Source organism: Myotis nattereri, assembly GCF_964212035.1.
Source record: "Myotis nattereri genome assembly, chromosome: 21".
Lineage (NCBI taxonomy): Eukaryota > Metazoa > Chordata > Mammalia > Chiroptera > Vespertilionidae > Myotis > Myotis nattereri.
In genome coordinates, this window is record NC_138097.1 from 8830515 (window position 1) to 8849084 (window position 18570).

The 18570-nt window shown below is 49.9% G+C and overlaps 1 protein-coding gene across 1 annotated transcript in view; it reads left to right on the forward strand.

Moving 5' to 3' along the window:
• Positions 1-478: 478 nt before the first annotated feature.
• Positions 479-18570, forward strand: part of BNC1 (basonuclin zinc finger protein 1) — a gene marked incomplete at both ends in the record, with an annotated part of 80257 nt that continues 62165 nt past the window's right edge. Inside the window, one exon of the mRNA XM_081114796.1 lies at positions 479-562. Within this exon, the coding sequence (XP_080970922.1) occupies positions 479-562 (84 nt within the window). The remainder of the gene's footprint in view (positions 563-18570) is intronic.

Consider the following 18570-nt stretch of genomic DNA (forward strand, 5'->3'; position numbering starts at 1 on the left):
TCGTGTTGTTTTTATGGGGGGGATTTTTTTTTTAAATTGATTTCAGAGAGGAAGGAAGCGGAAGAGAGAAACATCAATGATGAGAGAGAATCATGGATCAGCTGCCTCCTGCACGCCCCACACTGGGGATCGAGCCCGCAGCCGGGAATCGAACCGTGACCTCCTGGTTGGTTCATAGGTCGTCGCTCAGCCACTGAGCCGCGTCGGCCGGGCTCTCCTGTGGTTTTAATCTTCTCCTGTCGTTGTCTTGAATTTACATCACCTGCATGTCCTTTGATGGGCCCCGTGTCATGTCGTATTCAGCACAGATGGTATGGGAAGGTCCCCCTCCTTTTTTAAAAAAATTTTTTAATTGATTTCAGAGAGGAAGGGAGAGGGAAGAGAGAGACTGAAGCATCAATGATGAGAGAGAATCGTTGATCGGCTGCCAGCTAGGGCGAGGTCCCCCTCCTTGCTCATCGTTTTCATAGCCATCGCAATGGGGAAGCACATCTTCGTCAACGCCCTTCACACAGCTCTGGGTGCACCTGTTTGCACGGCTGCTGCAGACCTGCGCGCATGCGTGAGTTCTGCACCGCCTGATGCAGACTTCGCCTGCGTGGCTTGCGCAGTGCCACGGCTTTGCACCGTCCACGTGTTGCCCACAAACTCCTCCTCCAGCCAGCGGCCTGCAGGAGGGAGCTCAGACAGCATCTGGGTTTTTTGGTTTTGGGGGTGGTTTATTGTTTTGTTTTGTTTTGTTTTGTTTTTGGTAAAGGGCACTACTTCCAGGCTGAGAACAACTTGAAAATGTCCCCCCCACCATGCAGGCATCATCAACTCTACCAAGCTTCCTATGGCAAACCTTCCCAGGAATGTGCTGCTTAACCATTTCACAACCGCGCTGTGTGGGCTGCGGGAGTAGTGAAGATCTCTGGGAAAGGGCTTGTCTCCGGGCGTCCCTCATTCGTGTGTGTCCTCAGTGGTGTGAGGCCGGGACCTGCACAGACCAGGGATGCGCAGTGATGGATGGGTGGGCTGGGCTGGCATCTTTTCATTTCAATCGAGTCTCCACTTCGGACATTCTAATCTTTAGTAAAATAAGCTTTGGTTCAAAAGAAAGTTGCATCCGAGTGAAGTTTCTCTACTAGAGAGAAACATGGCCATACATGCATGCCTTTTACAAAAAAAGATTTTTTTATTTTTTTAAAATATATTTTATTGATTTTTTACAGAGAGGAAGGGAGAGGGATAGAGAGTTAGAAACATCGATGAGAGAGAAACATCCATCAGCTGCCTCCTGCACACTCCCCACTGGGGATGTGCCTGCAACCAAGGTACATGCCCCTGACCTGAATCGAACCCACAACCCTTCAGTCCGCAGGCCGATGCTCAATCCACTGAGCCAAACAGGTTAGACACAAAAAAAGATTTTTAAAGCCCTAGCTGGTTTGGCTCAGTGGATAGAGCGTCCGCCTGTGGACGGAAGGGTCCCAGGTTCGATTCCGGTTAAAGGCATGTACCTCAGTTGCAGGCTCGATCCTCGCCCGCTGGTTGGGGGGAAAGGGGGAAGGCAACCAATCGATGTGTATTTCTCACATCGATGTTGCTCTCTCTCTGTCTCTCCCCCTCCCTTCCACTCTCTAAATATCAACGGGAAAATATCCTTCAGTGAGGTTTAACAAAAAATAATAATAAATAAGATATTTTTAAAATTAAATATTAGAGAGAGAGAGAAAGGGCAGTGTCCATGTGAGAGGGAAGCATCAATTAGCAGCCTCCTGCATGCCCCCTACCGGGGATCAAGCCTGCAACTGGGTATGTGCCCTGACCGGGAATGGAACTGGACACCTTTTGGTGCAGGGGGTGACGCCCAACCAGCTGAGCCACACTGGCCGGGGCCATGCCTACCTTTTGAACGATGGGGATGGCAGGGGGGTCATGGGGGCTGAATGAAGACTCCTGTTTCCCACCTCTGAGATCCTTCAAATTGTTTTGAATGAAGTGGGCTATCCATAACTAATGCCAGCTTCTGTGACTCCACTCCCCCCCCGCCCCCCGTTTCCTCCTCCTGACACCTTTTTTTCCTACCCCAACCCCAAGTTTGAGTATCTTAAATACGTCCATCACTACTGCCCACGCTGAGGCTGGTAAATCCATCTGTCTCGGTGAAACCTGAAAATTGCCACTTCTAACAAGTTCCTAGGTGAGACGCTGACAGTCTAAGGACCACACCTGAAGAACTGCTGAGGCATACTCCTCCTTCTAGAAACTGTATTCTTAAATTACAGCAACTGATGAGTAACAACAGTGAAAACTCTGAAAAGGAAGAAAATATTGCCCTAACCAGTTTGGCTCAATGGATAGAGCGTCAGCCTGCGGACTGAAGGGTCCTAGGTTCGATTCTGGTCAAGGGCATGTACCTGGGTTGGGGGCATATACCCAGTAGGGAGTGTGCAGGAGGCAGCTGATCGATGTTTCTCTCTCATCGATGTTTCTGACTCTATCTCTCTCCCTTCCCCTCTGTAAAAAATCAATAAAATATATTTATTTATTTATTTATTTTTAATATATTTTCTCGAGTTTTTACAGAGAAGAAGGGAGAGAGATAGAGAGTCAGAAACATCGATGAGAGAGAAACATCGACCAGCCGCCTCCTGCACATCCCCCACCGGGGATGTGCCCGCAACCCAGGTACATGCCCTTGACCGGAATCGAACCCGGGACCTTTCAGTCCGCAGGCTGACGCTCTATCCACTGAGCCAAACCGGTTTTGGCAATAAAATATATTTTTTTTAAAAAAAGAAAATATTGATTCATCCTGCAATGATGGTGAACACTGCGCTAAGTGAAAGAAGCCAGCCACCAAGGCCACATCGTGTATGCTTTCATTGATATGAAATATCCATAATCGGCCAATCCAGGGAGACAGAGAGCAGATTAGCGGTTGTCAAGGGCTGGGATGAGGGGGCGTGGGGAGGGATGCCGATGGGCCTGGGCTTTGTTGGGGGGTATGATGAAAATGTTTAGGAACCAGCTAGTGGTGAGAGTTGTATAATCTTGCAACTATACTAAAAACCAATGTCGTCTACATTCTAAAATGGTAAATTCTAGGGCATATGAATTAGATATCAACTTAATAATGCAGCCATCAGGATGACCTAAAGAAAATATAAGTGGCTCTATATAGTATGTTTTGGGGGGGTAACTAAGGATCAAAACTAAAAAGGAAAAGGTTATTGATTGGACTCATCTATTTTAAACAAGAAAAAAAACTTAAAAATCGAAAGGAAATAGTAAACAACAAAACCGATTTGCAACAAATATGGCAGGGTCAATAACCCTACTCTTTCAGACTTTACAAGTTACTAGAAAAAAAAAAGATGGAACACCTTTACAGAGAAACAGGCTGAAGACATGAACAGGTAGTTCTTAAAAGCCGAAACACACATGGCTGGTAACCATATTGAAAATATTCTATCTAATTCGCTATCAAAAATATAAGAGCAACGAAGATACATTTTTGCCTAATCAACTGACAAAGAATTCTAAGAGTCATCTGTTTTGTTTTTGTTACTCCTCACCTAAGGATGTTTTTCCATTTTTTTATTTTTTATTTTTTTAGAAAGAGTGGAAGGGAGAGGAAGAGACAGAGAGAAACATCAATGTGAGAGAGACATTTTAAATGGTTGCCTCCTGTGGAACCTGCAACCGAGGTACATGCCCTTGACCGGAATCGAACCCGGGACCCTTTAGTCCACAGGCCAGCGCTCTATCCACTGAGCCACATGTGCTAGGGCAAGAGTAATCTTTTATAGGTGAGAATCCCAACTTCTGATACAGGAACAGATTCTGCCAACACGCATCTCAAACCTTTAAAGTACAGATAGCCGTTGACTCTGCAATATCATGCACATGAATTTATACTAAAGAAATCGACACTGTGTCCAAACAACTACCCTCCAGGTGGCTGATCAGCAACCCTGTCTAAGATTTCAAAAATCAGACCCGCCGAAACCGGTTTGGTTCAGTGGATAGAGCGTCTGCCTGCGGACTGAAAGGTCCCAGGCTCGATTCCGGTCAAGGGCATGTACCTGGGTTGCGGGCACATCCCCAGTAGATGTGCAGGAGGCAGCTGATCGATGTTTCTCTCTCATCGATGTTTCTAACTCTCTATCTCTCTCCCTTCCTCTCTGTAAAAAATCAATAAAAATATATTTTTTTAAAAAAATCAGACCCTGACCAAAATTAGGCCCTGACCAGGGAGCTCAGGTGGTTAGAGCATTCCTCCCATATGCCAAGGTTGTGGGTTTGATCCCTGGTCAGGACACATACAAGAATCAACCAATGAATCCAACAATAAGTGGAGCAACAAATCTCTCTCTCTCTCTCTCTCTCTCTCTCTCTCTCTCTCTCTCAAATCAATCAATCAATTTTAAAAATTCAAAAAAAAAGGATTTTGAGTGTGAAACAAGGGTGGTGTTCGATAATCTATCAAATCCAATGCTGTTCAGCCATTCAAAATGATGTTGTAGAACGCACACTTACTGCCATGCAAAGATGCTCACGATAGACTGTCAAGTGGAAAATAGAGCTTCCAAAACAGAATCTACCGCATAAGCCAACTTTTGTTTTAAAAACTGTGCGTGGGCCCTGGCCAGTTTGGCTTAGTGGATAGAGCGTCAACCTGGGGACGGAAGGGTTCCAGGTTCGAATCCTGTCAGGGCACATGGCTGGGTTGCGGGTTCAATTCCCAGTAGGGGGCATGCAGGAGGCAGCCCATCAAGAATTCTCTCTCATCATTGATGTTTCTATCTCTCTCTCCTCTCTGAAATCAATAAAAATATCAAAAATTTATATATATAAAAATAAAAGCTGTGCATGGGATATGAAAGATCCACAAAGCTGAATACCCTTTACACACATCCCCCCCTCACCCCCTTCCCGGTGTTTCTGGGTGAGGAGAAAGGATGGCTTTTTCTTCTTTTAAGCTGTTTTTTTTTTCTGCAAGGACGAGGTAGTCCATTTGCCATAAGGAAACGATTACTTCCCACTTGTTCAAGGACTGTAATATAAAACTGAGGGGGACATTGTTTTCTGAGATGACACCCGACAAAGAGGAAATGGAAACCAAGAGCAATGTAAAATGCCGGTTAACATACAGGTGGCCTTGGGGGGCACCACTCTTTGTCCTGCGTCCCCGCAGGAATACCCCCCTTCTTCTGTGTCCCTACCATAATGGCAGCGTGTGAGTCTGCTAATCCAGGGTGCTCGCTCTGCCCCGAGAAAACTCGGCCGCTGCAAGGAACAGAAGCTGCTCGGGGAGCATCGTGTGTCCTTAGCGGAGTTCTTATTTCCCTAAGTACCTTATCCTGGATAGAACCCAGAGACACCCTCCGCCCCCCAAATCACTGAGCAAAGGCGCAGGTAACAATATCAGACACGAGCCACTTAACGGAAACCATCTCCACAGACAGTAATAGCTGACATTTATTCAACACTTACTACTTGCCGGGCTGCAGTCCAAAACTTCGTTATCCCCGACTTAGGACGAGAAATGGAGGCACGGAGCGCGGGAGCCACTTGCCCAAAGCTAAGCATTCTGGCTGGAGAGTCTTGTTAGTGTGGCAGCTCTCTCTCTCTCTCTCTCTCTCTCTCTCTCTCTCTCTCTCTCTCTCTCTTTTGTTTGTTTTTGTTTGTTTGTTTGTTTTGGTTAATCCTCACTCAAGGATATTTTCCCATTGATTTTTAGAGAGAGTGGAAGAGAGAGGGAAAGGCAGAGAGAAACATCGATGTGAGAGAAACACGCCAATTGACTGCCTCCTGCACGAGCCCCCACCAGGGCCTGGGCCGGGGAGGCACCTGCAACCAAGGTACGTGCCCCTGAGCGGAATCGAACCCGGGACCCTTCGGTCCGCAGGCCGAGGCTCTATCCACTGAGCAAACAGGCGAGGGCTGGTCTCTTGTACTTATGGGTCGAAACACACGCCTTGCCATTGTCCGTTGGGGAAGCTCCAGACCTCCTCCCCTGGCTATGACTACTTCTCCTGAGAAGGTCAGAGCGTCTTAGAAAACTTCGTCATCTGCCCGGCCGGTGTGGCTCAGTGGTTGAGCATCGACCTATGAACCAGGAGGTCACGGTTCGAGTTCCAGTCAGGGCACATGCCCAGGTTGCAGGCTCAACCCACAATAGGGGGCGTGCAGGAGGCAGCCAATCAATGATCCTCTCTCATCATTGATGTTTCTCTCCGCCCCCCCCGCACCCCCCGCGATCCTCTCTGAAATTAATAAAAATATATTTTAGCCTCAGATGGTTTGGCTCAGTGGATAGTGTCGGCTCTCGAACTGAAGGATCCCGGGTTTGATTCCGGTCAAGGGCATGTACCTTGGTTTCAGGTTCCCTGGCCCTGGTGGGGGTGCATGCAGGAGGCAACCAAATGATGTGTCTCTCTCACACCTTGTCTCTCCCTCTTCCTTCCACTCTCCCTAAAAATCAATGGAAAAAATATCCTCAGGTGAGAATTAACAAAAAAAATAATAAAATAATAAAAATATATATTTTTAAATATGTTTTATTGATTTTTTTTACAGAGAGGAAGGGAGAGGGATAGAGAGCTAGAAACATCGATGAGAGAGAAACATCGATCAGCCACCTCCTGCACACCCTCTACCAGGGATGTGCCTGCAACCAAGGTACATGCCCTTGACCAGAATCGAACCTAGGACCCTTCAGTCCGCAGGCTGACGCTCTATCCACTGAGCCAAACCGGTTAGGACAAAAAAATTAAAAAAAAAAAAAAAGAAAGAAAACTTGGACATCTCATATCCGTAGCTCCTGCTCCCAAGAGGTGGGGTTTCCCTGGATCCCCTGGGTCTCCTTTCCTGTCCCCTAATCTCACTGCCTGGTGGGCTTGTATCTGCAGCTCAAGATAGGGGTGTGCCGCCTGGGGCTTCGGGTGTGACAGGTCCTCCTAGCACTGCACCCTCAGGGGATCCAGAGCTTGCAGAGCAAGTCCCCAGTGACCCCCCACCAGCTGCTCCATGCCAGCCAAAGGGAGAGCCACAACCTGTGGGAAATCCCAACACATGGGGAATGGTCTTGAAGCTTCGGTCTTTTTCTGGATTTCCAGGAAGTTATTTTGTTCTGTGACTAGCGGGGGCGGGAGCATGGGAGGAGTCCACCCGGGGTGCACCGAATAAGGGGGCGCATTGTCCGTCGCAAAAATCCATTTTTATTATTCTTTTTGTTTTGTCGCCCGAGGATATTTTTCCATTGATTTTTAGAGAGAGTGGGAGAGAAGGAATGACAGAAATATCGATGTGAGAGAAACACATCGATTGGTTGCCTCCTGTACGCACCCCAACCAGGGCCCAGGCCGGGGAGGAGCCTGCGACCGAGGTACGTGCTGCCCTTGACTAGAATCGAACCCGGGACCCATTGGTCCACAGGCCGACGCTCTCTCCACTGAGCCAAACCGGCTAGGGCTATAGAGAATTTTTAAAACAGTAACAGAACAGCCCTAGCCAGTTTAGCTCAGTGGGTAGAGTGTCGGCCTTTGGACTGAAGGGTCCCAGGTTTGATTACGGTCCAGGGCACATGCCCAGGTTGCGGGCTTGCTCCCCAGTAGGGGACGTGCAGGAGGCAGCCAATCAATGGTTCTCTCTCATCATGGACGTTTCTAGCTCTCTCTCCCCTCTCCCTTCCTCTCTGAAATCAATGAAAACGTATTTTAAAAGATAAAACAGTAACAGCACAGAAAGTCTACCTGCTTTTTAGTATCTCCATGCACCAATAATGCTAAGCAATGCCCGTGATGAAAGACCCCAACCTGTACATTGGACCACGCCCTGGACCACGCCCACCTGCACCTGACTACAATCCTTGGTGCCTTCCAGCTTCCATGCCTAGCATTTCTTCTTTCTTTCTTTCTCTTTCTTTCTTTCTTTCTTTCTTTCTTTCTTTCTTTCTTTCTTCCTTTCTAACCCTCACCCAAGGATATTTTCCATTGATTTTTAGAGAGAGGGAAAGACAGAAATATCTATGTGAGAGAATTAGTTGCCTCCTGCACAAGCCCAGACCAGGGCCTGGATGGGGGAGGAGCCTGCAACTGAGGTATGTTCCCTTAACCAGAATCGAACCCGGGACCCTTTGGTTTGCAGGCCGACGCTCTATCCACTGAGCCACACCGGCGAAGGCCATGCCCAGCTTTTCTTACATCCCACCATCTCCTTCGCGAGTCTGGTCACCAAGCTCCAATACTCTCTCTCTCCTCACTGGCGGGGTTCTTGGGACCCCAAGTGATGGATGAGGAGGGTGAGTGGCGTATTTGGGAGGAGGGAGAGAGGTGGCCTTTAAAGCCCGTGCCCGCCCCGCCCCGCCTCTCCCCTCGCCCATGAAAGTGACGGGAAAAGAGCAGCTGGGAAACCGGGCTGGTGGCCCAACTCGGGCTTCTCCCCTGAGGCCAGTCCTTGTCCCCAACGCGCAGTCAGGCTCATGCTGGGAAAGGGTGTGCCTTGCAGACCCAGCCCTGATGTCCCAGCTTCTCTAACACGTTCCGCGCCCCAAGGCAGGGTTAGTCACTTCCTTCGCAAGCTCCCACAGCACTTGTACACCCCATTGTGCGGGCACCGGGCACAGGAGGCTTCTGACAGCACCCGCTCCCCAGGGTGCCCCCGAGGGCAGGAACTCACTTGTTCCCCTGTGTTCCCTGGGTCGGATGTAGGGACCTACACACACAGCCGCAGCTCAAACACGTCCAGAAGAACCAGAAACGGAATCACACCCTGTCTTCCTACTTCCCTGCGAAATGGGTGTGGTCTAGGGTGACAGTCATTCATTCATTCATTCATTCATTCCAGGTATGCCCGTTCATTCTTACATCATTATCATTATGGCGGGTGTTTTCTTTTAGTATCATTGATCTAAGTCATTCCGTTCCTGAAAGATATTAAATCGCACAGGCGATAGAGGAATAGCAATTCAGCACAAAATGGGTACATTTCTGGAAATCCAGACACTAGGGATTAGAAAAAAACGGGCGCTGCCCTAGCCGGTTTGGCTCAGCGGCTAGAGCAGTGATGGCGAACCTATGGCACACGTGTCAGAGGTGACACATGAACTCATTTTTTTTTTGGTTGATTTTTTTCTGTTAAATGGCATTTAAATATATAAAATAAATACCAAAAATATAAGTCTTTGTTTTACTATGGTGGCAAATATCAAAAAATTTCTATATGTGACACGGCACCAGAGTTAAGTTAGGGTTTTTCAAAATGCTGACACGCCGAGCTCAAAAGCTTCGCCATCACTGGGCTAGAGCGTCAGCCTGTGGACTGAAGGGTCTGGGTCAGGGCACATGCCAGGGTTGCGGGCTCGATCCCCAGTAGGGGGCGTGCAGGAGGCAGCCAGTCAATGATTCTCTCTCATCATTGATGTTTCTCTCTCCTTTCCCTTTCTCTCTGAAATCAATAAAAACATATATTTTTACAGAAATAACAGGTGCTATGGTTAATTTACTCTGTGGTGAGTACAGAGACCTGCAGAAGGAATGGTAGAAAAAAAATAGCGTTCGGGTTCTTCTCCCGGGGGGGGTGGGGGCCGGGGGGGGGGGGGAATATGTTTGGAACGGTATCCTGGCGTCCCACCCAAGGCCGCCCTGCCACAAGGACTTAGCACAGTCAGGGAATTACTTACTAATAACGGGTGCGGATGAGCTGGGAGGAAAATGTTACAGGGCTTGTTCAGCCTTGCCCAGGCCACACCCAGTTTAGTCAACCACTTCTGAACCCAGAGAACGCCAAGGGAACACAGCAGAGGCTGTACCTGGGGCTGAAAAATAAGAATGTCCTCCCACTCCTGCAGGGACACTCAACACAATCCTCTAACCGGGACAGACAGGCCTCCCACGGCAAGGATGGTCTTGCGAGGGAGATCTGTCCTGAAGAGCATCTAACCATTTTACTGAAGGAAAAAAAACAAACAAAAAAAAGGCGTGCAGCTGACCCGATCTACTTCCTTCCCTTTAAACAGAAGAACTTGGATAATCGCTTCAATAAGAGCGGTGTCAGCAGCAATCACTGTGAAACGACTCTGTCAGGATGAAATTCCACCCTCGCGGGCATGTGCCGTGAGTGGCATTTAAAAAAAAAAATCTATTTTCTAGGCACCTGAGATGGAAACGCATGTAAAATAAATAAAAGCCAATTAGCTGTCGCCTCTGGGGAGAGGCTGCCTGGGGAACGGGGGATGGAATGCAGGGAAATCCTGGGGAAGCACGAGCGATGGCTCCAGCAGCACTTCCTGAGGCCGGGCTCTGACCCGTTCCCAGAGCCTCCCGTGGCCCCGCGAGCAACCACAGCCCAGGCAGGGGTTGCAGGCCCGCGTCCCCGGGGCCGAATCCAGCTCACAGCTGTGTTTCATTTGGCTGCGGCGGCGTGTGCGGTTTTTTTTAAGCTGGAAATCTGTAACGAGGACATGTGCTTCCCAGCGTACCACAGTCCTCACTCCTCCCTATTGTCTCACACTGGCTTATCCATCTCACCTGCCAGGCCCCGGTGGGTATCTAGGTCGGCGACCCCCCTGTACCTTAAGTCTCTGATTCTCCAACTTGGTCGCCTGATGCAATAAGTCAAGGGAGCTTTCAAAGGTGCCCAGGTGAGGTTCTGATTTCACTCTCGTGTGGTGCAGACTGGGCAGCAGTTTTGTTGTTGTTGTTGGTTTGTTTTTAAATATATTCTTATTGCCGAAACCGGTTTGGCTCAGTGGATAGAGCGTCGGCCTGCGGACTGAAAGGTCCTAGGTTCGATTCCGGTCAAGGGCATGTACCTGGGTTGCGGGCACATCCCCAGTAGGAGATGTGCAGGAGGCGGCTGATCAATGTTTCTCTCTCATCGATGTTTCTAACTCTCTCTCTCTCTCTCCCTTCCTCTCTGTAAAAAAATCAATAAAATATATTTTAAAAAAATAAATAAATAAATAAATAAATAAATATATTCTTATTGATTTCAGAGAGAAAGGGAGAGGGAGAAAGAGAGAGAGAAACATCAATGATGAGAGAGAATCATTGATCGGCTGCCTCCTGCACGCCCCCTCCTGGGCATGGAGCCCACAACCCGGGCATGTGGCCTTGATCGGAATCGAACTCGGGACCTTTCACTCTGCAGGCCGACGCTCTATCCACTGAGCAACACAAGCTAGAGCTGGGCAGTTATCTAAAACCTTCCCAGATGATTCTAATGGGCAGCAACATTTGTGAATCATGGCCCTTGAGGAAGCAAGCTGGCTGGAGAGCTCTGACACCAGGGCGGTTCCCACCAGGCCCTGCTTATCTCCAAATGGACCGTTTCCCTTCACCTGAGGCTGGGCCACCTGCTCAGGGGAAGCACCTCACCCAGACCCTGGCCTTTGACCTTCTGTGAAGGGGCTCCAGGCCAAACTCCCCAAAGGATCCCAGATGACCAGGGAGAGCAGGATCCCTTTGGAAATGATGAGTGAGGGCCATTTTTTCCGGAGCTTTTATTGTTGGTGATTCAGCACATTCACAGGCACATTCACAACCGATGGCCGTGTACATACAGGGCGTGAGGCACTTTCTCATTCCATTCCTTAGCTTAGATTTAGGACAACAGCATGAAGAAGGTCTGACTCTCCCATTTTACAGGTGGGAAAAGGGTGACACCTGGCTCCAGGTAAAAGCCCCATGTTGTAACTCAGGCTACAGTTGAATTTATTTCAACGGCCACTCGGTGCCTGTGATGCAGCCTGTGGATGGCTATCTACACTAATAAAAGAGAAAGATGCAAATTGACCATACCTTTGCAACACCCACCAGCCAATCAGGAGTGAGTATGCAAATTAACCCAACAAAGATGGTGGGTTAATTTGCATATGCAGGCACCGAGTGGCCAGGGGCATTTCACACCGCCCCAGCCGCTCCAGGCCTCTGGGCAGTGTGGGAAGGCAGAAAGGTGGCTCCAGGCCTGAGGAAAGGCAGAAAGGTGGCTCTGGGCTGGAGCGAAGGCAGTGCCGGCAGCCAGGGAAAGGAAGGCCCATTCTTGCACGAATCTTCATTCTTTGGGCCTCTAGTATTCCAGAACAGCCCTAATGACTGTTCACAGCCAGCATCGGCTCTGATTGGTCAGCGCCTGTGTCACGGTTATGTGTATGTGGGGGAGGGGGAGTCGGGGGAGGCCACATGCTAACCAGATAAGCTCAGGGAAGGCCTGCATGGTGGTTGTGCCAACTCAAGGACCTAAAATAACCACAAAGGATGGTCTGAAATTAAATATTTAACTAAAAGCAGTTTATAGCGGGTAGTCATGTCCTAGGCCAGTATTTTCCCTGACAAAGATCAACTTCGATCTTTACTGAGCCTATTGTCTTCTTGCATCTAAAATAACATACCTGGCCGAAACCGGTTTGGCTCAGTGGCTAGAGCGTCGGCCTGCGGACTGAGGGGTCCCGGGTTCGATTCCGGTCGGGGGCATGTGCCTGGGTTGCGGGCACATCCCCCATGGGGGGCGTGCAGGAGGCAGCTGATCGATGTTTCTCTCTCATCGATGTTTCTATCTCTCTCCCTTCCTCTCTGTAAAAAAATCAATAAAATATATTTAAAAAAAATAAAATAAAATAAAATAAAATAACATACCTGTGAAATGTCTGCGTAACTTGTAACTTCCCTTTTTCTGGACCCCACAGGGCACAACAAATGGCTCCAGGGCATCCCCTCATTGTTATTGCTATCGTGTTAATCGTCAACTGTTCACTATCTTAGGTATCCTGTATCCATCTATGTAAAAGAAGCATATGTCCATCATTTCACTTTTTATCCAATCCCAGAGGTTCCTCCCCGCTTTGCTTTCTCCCACCTCCCTAATCTATCACCAATGGATTTCATGTAACCCACTTACGTCTTCCCTTTCGATGGTAATTTTTTAAAATATATTTTTATTGACTTCAGAGAGGAAGGGAGAGGGAGAATGAGATAGAAACATCAATGATGAGAATCATGATGGGCTGCCTCCTGCACACCCCTTACTGGGAATGGAGCCCGCAATCCAGGAATGTGCCCTGACCGGGAATCGAACTGTCATCTCCTGGTTCATAGGTCAACACTCAACCACTGAGCAACGCCAGCCGGGCTTGATGGTAATTTATAAAAACAAAGGATGAACCTACCATCCTCCGGAGCATTATCCCAATCCGTTCAGATACTGTTTCCCGGCAATTGTCGACAGTTTGGCTCAAATAAACTCACAAAAATTCTTTCAGGTTTGAATGTGGGTTTTTGTTTTTTTTTCATGTTAACATGGTAATCGGCAAACAACAGACTTGTATCAGGCACCGGGCACTTGGTCATATCACCTCTATGGCTGGAGCCACAACAGCGCTGATGAAGATGTGATCCCTGAGCCTGAGGAGGCTCACGCCTGGAGGGTGAATAGATGCTGAAACACTTGCACAAGAGAAGGGGGTGGAAGCTGAGTGTGTGAGAGCAATCCGAGGTCAGCGTCTACCTCCCCCGGGAAACACCAAGGAAGGCCCCACAGCGCACAAGATGTTTAGACCTGCATCTGGAAGGACGAGTGGGAGTTTCCCAGGCAGAGAAGGGGTGGGCGGGCGGAGGTACCTGCTGAGCAAAGGCACGGGGCGCACCATGGCACGGCAGGTTCGAGAAACTTGGCTTCCAGTCAGGAACAGAGCTGCAGGTTCCCTTGGGAGAAAGTTTGTCCTGCTTATCTATAAGCCCAATGGTCCCGGATGGCCTTAATTATTTTTCCGGTATTTAGCCCCTGGAGGGGAGTTGCAGGTCAGTGAGTTCTCCAGCTGCAAAGGGTAGAGCTCACTGTGGGCACCTCACCCCTTCTCTGCTTCCCAGCACCTTCCCCTCTTCAAAGAGGGTTCCGGAAATCTGCAAGTGACCCTGGCCTCCAGCAGCAAGCAATCTTCTCTCTCACGAAACACAGTCACGGGCACCCTGGTGTTGCCAACTACCCCACACTGGCTCATTCCAACGGCAGCACTAATTTAAAAATCGCAGCGCCCTAGCCGGTTTGGCTCAGTGGGTAGAGCATCAGCCTGCGGGCTGAAGGGTCCTGGGTTCGATTCCCGTCAAAGGGCCCATGCCCAGGTTGAGGGCTTGATCCCCAGTAGGGGGCGTGCAGGAGGCAGCCGATCCATGATTCTCTCTCATCATTGCTGTTTCTATCTCTCCCTCTCCCTTTCTCTCTGAAATCAATAAATAAATCACAGAAAAGGAGCACATGACGTGAACACTAATGTTTTGGAAATGGGCTTAAAATCGTCTTGGGACAGTTCTAACCCAAGTCGTCCCACTCACCAATACAGACACGTCAGCGCCTGTAATGTCCTCTTAGCCATGTTTTTTAAAGTCCACACGTTGCCCTTTACCCTAGACATCATTTTAATGCTGCTGAAGTTAGAAATTACAGACGTTTTAATATTCACACTTAGTGAGTTATACAAAGGCTTTTCTTTTCTTTTCTTTTCTTTTTGTCCTCACCAGAGGATATTTTTCCATTGATTTTTAGAAAGAGTGGAAGAGAGAGGGAAAGACAGACAGAAACATCGATGTGAGAGAAACACATCAATGGGTTGCCTCCTGCATGAGCCCTGACCAGGGCCCGGGCCAGGGAGGAGCCTGCAACCGAGATACGTGCCCTTGACCGGAATCGAACCCAGGACCTTTTCGGTCTGCAGGCCGACGCTCTACCCACTAAGCCAAACCGGCCAGGGCCCAAAGGCTTTTTATTTGACTTAATTATGGTTCCACCTCCCATCAGAAGTCACAGTATCCGCCCCAGATCAGCCAAAATGTCTGCATGAGCCTGCATTCCCCTCTCCACCCTGACGTCCTGCTAAGGCAGTGGTCGGCAAACCGCGGCTCGTGAGCCACATGCGGCTCTTTGGCCCCTCGCGTGTGGCTCTTCCACAAAATACCACGTGCGGGCTTTCTCATACAGTGCGATTGAAACTTCGTGGCCCATGTGCAGAAGTCGGTTTTCGGAAAGGAGATAGACGAAACAAGTATACAAGACGAGAGTTGGAAGGGGTCGACCTCAGCGAACGTACCTCCATCAGATTGAGGACGTTTTTAGCAAAGGCCAGCTTAGGAGCACCCTAATTAAGTCAATACAATGTACCTACCTATAGAGTTTAAGTTTAAAAAAATTGGCTCTCAAAAGAAATTTCAGTCGTTGTACTGTTGATATTTGGCTCTGTTGACTAAGGAGTTTGCCGACCACTGCGCTAAGGGATGTGCAGAAAGCCCAGAGCAGTGTACCTGACTTCCATATTCTTCACTATCTTTAAGCTGGAAGACATACACAAGGTTCATTGCAAACACAGGGACCTCGTGTAGCTCAACCCTTCCTTCTTGTTCACGTGCCTCCTTTTCCCGGTACTAAGAAGAGCCCTCTCGGTGGGTTCATTTCTTACCGTAGATACCTACGTATTCCTCGGAAGTTCGCCTTGCCAGCCCATCTTGGGACGTCAACCTGCCGGCCCCTGCCAGCGGGAGCCCCCTCCCCCCCCCCCCCCCCGAGAATAAATAAATTCCGTGACACTAGCCAGCTGGGGGCAGCCACAATGAAAATTCACTCCATCACAACATCCACCGGGTTCATTCATCTGTCTGTAGAACCTGGCCTTAATTATTCATGATAATAGCCCTTAATCTACTTGTTTGCTGCCGCGCGTTTTGTATCAGTAATGGAGGTCTCCGTCCTTGAAGAGCTCACTGCAGCTCTCTGCTATTAAATCTTCACTGAGCGGTGGGGTAAGAGCCTGACCAGGGTTTCCATGGGAATGCCATGGTCGGAGCACCGTCATCAGGCTTTACGGTTCTGAAGACACTTTCATCCTGAGGATCTCAAAGCGCTTTACGAGCCTTCATTAGCGCCAGGAATACCCCGAAGGCACCGGGGTTTTACCGTCTTCGTTTTATAGGCGGAGAAACAAGGCACGGGGCTGGTGAAGGGACTTGCCCAAGGTCACAGGACCAATCGGCCGAGAGACATCGGGGAGGGCACAGGCAGGTGTAGGCGGAGACTGTTTTTCTCCCGCCTTCAGGAAACCATTTGCGTGTCTTTTTAAAAATATATATTTTTTCTTATTGCTTTCAGAGAGGAAGGGAGAGGGGAAGAGAGATAGAAACACCAATGATGAGAGAGAATCAAGGATCAGCTGCCTCCTGCACGCCCCCTACTGGGGATCGAGCCCGCAACCTGGGCATGTGCCTTTGACCAGATTCAAACCCAGGACCCTTCGGTCCGCAGGCTGACGCTCTATCCACTGAGCCACACCGGCCAGGGCCGCAAAAACTCTTTCAGTCACAATTCCTCCCTCTCCCACTTCCTATTGCTCAAGAAAGTCCTGTGACGTGTGCTCACAGCTGCCGCTGCCACTTTCACATGTGCACACTCTAGATCAGTGGTTCTCAACCTCCTGGTCCTTTAAACACAGTTCCTCATATGTTGTGACCCAACCATCAAATTATTTTCGTGGCTACTTCACAACTGTCATGTTGCTACTGTGATGAATCGTCATGTCAATATCTGATGTGCAGGATGGTCTTAGGCGACCCCTGTGAAAGGGTCGTTCGACCGCCAAAGGGGTCGTGACCCACAGGTTGAGAACCGCTGCTCTAAAAAGAATCGAATGTGAGTATGAGTGTGTGTGTGTGTGTTGGGGGGGGGGGGGTGTTCTTAAGAAGAGAGACTTCCACCTTCCATTCAATGGATCTTAATAAAAGGGCCATTGCTCAATTTAGCCTCTGCTGTTGTGTCGCCGCGTTCTCGATCATTGCTTTAAGCGGCAGCTTATCCTTAGAAAGCTGGCTGTTCTTTCTAAACCCTCAAGAAAATGGGCCTTGGCTGGTGAGGCTTAGCGGTTAGAGCGCTGGCCTGCCTGCCCACAGAAAGATCTCGGGTTCGATTCCCGGTCAAGGGCATGTACCTGGGTTGCGGGTTAGATCCCCCGTCCGGAATCCAGGTCCTGTGGAAGGCAACCAATCGATGTGTCTCTCTCACATCAATGTTTCTCTCTCTAACACTGCCCCCCGCCCCACACTCTCTCTAAAAGGCAATGGGGAAAATGTCCTCGGGTAAGAATGAGAGGGAGAGAGAGAGAGAGAGAGAGAGAGAGAGAGAGAGAGAGAGAAAGAAACTGAGAAAATGCTCCTTAATTTTTTTTTTATTGCCAGTGGCATCTATAATATGGGTCCTACGTTGAGGGTGGGTGGGTGGGGAGGGGATCTTCCGCAGTTTGTTTTGCTTTAAACGTGTGCATCTGAGCCCAGCTCAGGTTTACACTGAAAACACCGGCCGCCAGGAAACGCGTGCGCCCCGGGAGGCGGGAGCTCCCCAGCTCTGTCCTTCGTGACAGATTCCAGAGCGTCTCTGCCTTGGGGCGGGCGGGTCACCAGGCCGCTCCCGTGACCCTCCCTAACCTGTACCAGGCTGCCGGCGAGCACTCCTGTCAGCTCTGTTTACTCTGGCAAGACTGATGGCATCCAGGTGGATTTCCCAAGCCCTGCGCTCCTCTCCGCCCCCACAGCGCCCCGGCCCAGGCCCAGGACGGCCACGGCTGGCTGCTGCCTTTGCCAAGGGAATAGTTAGGCAGGGAGTTGCTGTGCAAAACTCCCTTCTGAGAAAGAAAGAGAGTTAAACCACCCGCCTTAAGCCCCGCACGAGTGCAAGGCCACCGTCCGTCTGATTCCTCTGCCCTCCCCACCATGGCCCCTGCCCGTGGGTCCCCGGCGGCGGGCGTCTCTGAACATGTGCCTTCTGGCTCCTTCCTGCCCTGGCACCCCCGGGTGAAGTCACTCGCCTGGGAGGGCTGTGCTGCCTGCGGGGCAGATAATCCTGTTAAGCATCTGGAGGCCTGGTCAGGAGATGTTGGGCTCAGGAATGTCAGGAGCAGAGGGAATGGCGCTGGAGGTGGGCTCCTGGCTCCGGGCTGGGGGAAAACAGGCGGCTGCCCTGGTCCACATCAGCCTCGGGTCTGCCCGCGCCCACCGGCCGGCCGGGTGATAAGCTGCTGACCGTAGGGACTAATGACGCGTGGAGGGCGGTTTGAGCATCACGGAGCGTGGTTAGCCCCTTGGACGGGGCAGCAAGCACTAGAGACGTGAGTCAGAGGCTCCATTTCTGGGTGATGTGTGCGGAGGTGGGGGAAGGCAGGGGTGGTGTTAAAGGACAGGAGAGCAAACACTATGTAAGGTGGGACAGAATCCAGAAAGGGGGTGACCCCCGAAGGGGGGAAGGCGTCGGGGGGCACTTGAAGGAACAAAAGGGACCAGGTCAGGGGGACCAAAAGGCAGGGGTGTTTTTATTTTTTTTTCTTTAAATATTTCTTTTATTGATTTCAGAGAGGGAGAGAGAGGGAGAGAGATAGAAACATCCGGGATGGGGGAAAGTCATTGATCAGCCGCCTCCTGCGCGCGCGCGCACACACACACACACACGCACACGCACACACACACACTGGGGATCGAGCCCACAACCCCGGCATGTGCCCTGACCAGGAGTCGAACCCTGACCTCCTGGTTCATAGGTCGATGATCAACCACT